Source organism: Bidens hawaiensis, unplaced genomic scaffold (assembly GCF_021521415.1).
Source record: "Bidens hawaiensis isolate Kalapana, Puna unplaced genomic scaffold, B.hawaiensis_p1.1 tig00080981_1, whole genome shotgun sequence".
NCBI lineage: Eukaryota > Viridiplantae > Streptophyta > Magnoliopsida > Asterales > Asteraceae > Bidens > Bidens hawaiensis.
In genome coordinates, this window is record NW_027503745.1 from 20,018 (window position 1) to 23,940 (window position 3,923).

General features: G+C 44.2%; 1 protein-coding gene across 1 annotated transcript; it reads right to left on the bottom strand.

Annotated features, from left to right (window-relative positions):
• Positions 1–815: 815 nt before the first annotated feature.
• On the bottom strand, positions 816–1,925 carry LOC143607288 (uncharacterized). The gene has a single exon (XM_077082792.1). It carries the CDS (start codon positions 1,923–1,925, stop codon positions 816–818), a length of 1,110 nt encoding a protein of 369 aa, XP_076938907.1.
• Positions 1,926–3,923: the final 1,998 nt, after the last annotated feature.

Here is a 3,923-nt window from a genome sequence, read left to right on the forward strand (position 1 = left end):
TGGAACCCCCGTCATATCTGATGGTGTCCAAGCAAAGATAGCCACATTCTTAACCAACAGCTGTTTTAGGAAGACTCGCACCTTTACTGAAATGGTTGATCCATTGGTAACAGTCTGTTCGGGTACTTTGGATTAACAACACACTTCTCTGGCTCCGTCCTCACCACATTCCTGGGAACTTTCGCGGGTTTCGATCCTTCTGTCGTGAAGCAGTGTTTATTAACTCGGATGATGGCTATCCCAGTCTTCGCAGGCACGCCGACTGCACCATGCGCTGTCGAAGGATTGGCATTGAAATCACCAATCGCTTCGCGCCCTAGAATGATGTCATATCTGGACCTCGTGGGTAGGACTAAAAACTCAACGTCTTCAGTTCTTGTATGAGTTCCGTCACTGAGTGTGACTGGAAATGTTATGACCCCTTTAGGGTGCATAACTTCATAACCGAACCCGGAGACAGGGGCGTGGACGGGCTTTAAACACGCTTTGTCTTCATTCTCAAGCTGCTCAAAGCATTGTTCGTACATAATGTCAGACGTGCTCCCAGTGTCAAAGAAGACGTAATGAGACCTATAGTGTCCAAACAATGCTTCAATAATCGAAGGCTGTTTCATACATGGACATCCTTTTACTTTTGGAAAAACAACTGGTTCGCTTTTCCATTCGTCATCATCAATCTCTATCCATTTGTTTCTACGAACTGGTTCGCCCTGAATCATGTGGACATTCACGTCTTTAGTCTGCTTCTTTGGCGGACCCTTGTCTACAGGTGCTGCTTGTTTCCGTGGACCTTGTCACACGTTTTTAATAAGTGTTCAAGTTTTGCCAGACTTGATTGCGGACTCTATTTCGTTTCTCTGACTCAAGCAGTCATTGGTGTCGTGCCCAATATCATCGTGAAACATGCAATGCTTATTCGGGTTCAGGTTCAACCGCCTGGTTAATTGCTGCGGTTTCCTGGACTCAATGTTCTCCGTAGTCAAGATTTCAGCCGGAGTTTTCCTCAAAGGGGTCCAGTGTTGTTGTTCATGCTTCCCAGACTTATGATCCTTCTGCTTTTGGCCGATTAATGACCTAGCATCAAATTGCTTAGATGATCCCTCAGGCTGCTGGATCCTCGACCAGATTGATCCTCTTTCCTCCTTCTGAGGATGGGCATTTTTGACTTCAGTCTTTGCTTGTGGCTTTGGTTTTTCTCGCCCTAAGAGTTTTTCAGTAGCCGCAAAGACTCTGGTTGAGGACATGATACCATCCCAAGTTTTTGGCATTCCGTCCCTTCCAGTTAGGCAGCGGATCAGATCGTCGCTCCGCACATTCTGCCTAAATGCTCCTCTTAGTATATCTTCACTTATACCACCAATGTTCAAACTTTTATAGTTAAACCTGGTGATAAAGTTTTCAACAGATTCATTGTTGTGAGGGACCACGTTTAGGATTTCGGAAGGATCGCACGTGTGCTTGCGCTGCTGACTGAAATGCTGTGAGAATTTGGCCACCAAGTCATCCCAACTTTTTGTATGCCCATCGGGCAGTTTCTCAAACCATTTCCTTGCTGCTCCCGTCAGAGTTAGAGCGAACATGTGGCACAAGTAAGGCAGTGTCCACCCGCTAGCTCCTCCAACCGCCGTGAAGTTTAACAAGTGATCACTTGGATCAGTCATCCCATTATACTTCTGTAATTTGCTCGGTATCTTAACATTCATTGGAAATGGAGCAGTGGCAATGCGAGGGATAAATTTTGATTTTTTTGACAAAAGCCGCGGGGTGGTAGGGCTTAGCGAAATCATCTTCAGCATCACTGCAGTATTCAATGTTCTTAACCAGCATCCGTGGACGGTTGGTACCCTCCCTACCATACGCGAGACTGTCGTCACTTGCATATCCTTAGTCCTGATAAATGGAGTCCCTTTGTCTTTGGGAAGCATGACTATGATCTTACACGACCTTACGGGATGGCGCCCGCTAGGTCAGACGACCTCTGTCACGACTTACATATTTTCTTTCAACGAAGTGCTCGACCTCCAAGTCTAGAGCAATCTGACTTCACAGGATGGCCGACGAGGGTGAAGGAGATGGTGAATCATAAGTGAGAGTTCTTGCCTGTAACTAGTTCTCTTTCACCCTTCTTTCGTACTCCTCCCTCAGCCTCTTTTGTTCATGCTGGTACCACTCTTCTGGAGTTAGTGCAGCTTTTCCAGATCTGGTTTGGTGATTAACTCATTCTTAATCACCCTCAAATCTAGGGAATTCTTCGGTTCTGTCTTCCAGAACTGGAGTTCGAGTGGTCCGGCGAGGTTTGACGTCTTCAAACCTCTGGAATTCTCCAGCTCTGTCTTCCAGAACTGAAGTTCGATTATTCCTACGAGGTGCAGCATCTTCGAACCTAGGGAACTCTCCGGCTCTGTCTTCCAGAACCGGAGTTCGGGTGTTCCGGCGAGGTTCCACCAACATTCGTCCTCCTTCGAGGACTAGATCTTCAAGGGTATCAACACGTCGGCTCTTCGCCGGAGTAACCGTCGGCAATTGTTGGCTTTGACTCATCTTTCAGATCATAAAAACTTCCAAAAACCTTTTGAAAAACCTTAAATTCTAGCAGAAACCGGATGGCGCCAATGAAGAAACACGAGATCGAACTGGATAGTCCGAATCTCGGTTTACCCCAAGTGTGAGTCTACTAAAGTTACGATGACATCAGATCCCAGCCAATCACCTACATAACAGAACACCGTGAGTCTCGTCACAGGAAGGACATGATGGGGGGTCTTCTCGTAACCACCCTCCGGCGTGAGAATATGTAACATCCCAAGTTTCTCGAGCTATTTAAAAGAATTAGGTTTAAATGAATTATGGAAGACAAGTGAAATTATATAAAGTATGAGGGGATTAAGTGTCATTAGATGAAAAGTTAAACATGAAAGCATACCCCCTTCATATAAATATAGCCACCTCATTTGATAATCATCTTTACCTCTAACTCCTTCTTTACCCGAAATCCCGTTTTTATGAGAGCTACCCGCAAAGATCTGACGATTCCCGGAGATCTAACTGTCGGATAGATATCAAATTTTGACAGAGTGTTCATGACGTATAAATGAAGATTCCCACTGATCAGATCTTTGATCAAATGTCGGGAAGTATAGTTTTTATCAGCAAAAACGTAACAGTGAAAAATAAAGTTTTCCGGCAACTGTTTGGGTTTTCTGGCGACGGTGGCAGCGAATTCCAATGGCGGAAGCAGGCGGCTTTGGTAGAGCTCGGCAACCCGGTTGCATGGCCTCTTGAATCACTCATTTCCGAGTTTGTTTGATATGGTTTCGGGTTATTCAAGTGATTTCGAAAATAAACCTCAAAGGTGCATTTTTATTAAAAAGGCTTACTTTTCATGTACGGGTTTGCATGAAACTTGGTAGGATGATAGATCAAGCCATGATTAGTGATAAAGTAATGAACTTGTTAGTAAATGGGTTAGTTGGTTCGGTTCGGGTTAAACAAGTAGCTTTCGGTTCGTTAAAAGGACGGCTAAACGAAGTCGGTTTTGCACGAAATTTGAAAGGAAAGTAAATCGGGTTTTAAAGAAGGACCTCAGAGGAATATGGCTTTAAAATGGTTTCCATGAGAATTGTTTTCATGAGAATGATTTCCATGAGAATTGCTTTCATGAGAATGGTTTCCATGAGAATTGTTTTCATGAGAATGGTTTCCATGAGAATTGTTTTCATGAGAATTGTTTTCATGAGAATTGTTTTCAGGAGAATGGTTTCCATGAGAATTGTTTTCACGAGAATGGTTTCCATGGGAATTGTTTTCATGAGAATGGTTTACCATGCGATTGGTTTACCATGCGACGCAAATGGTTTTGCCATGTGATGCGATTTGATCGTATATGCGATGCGACTAAAATAGTAGAACCTCAGCGAAGTTAG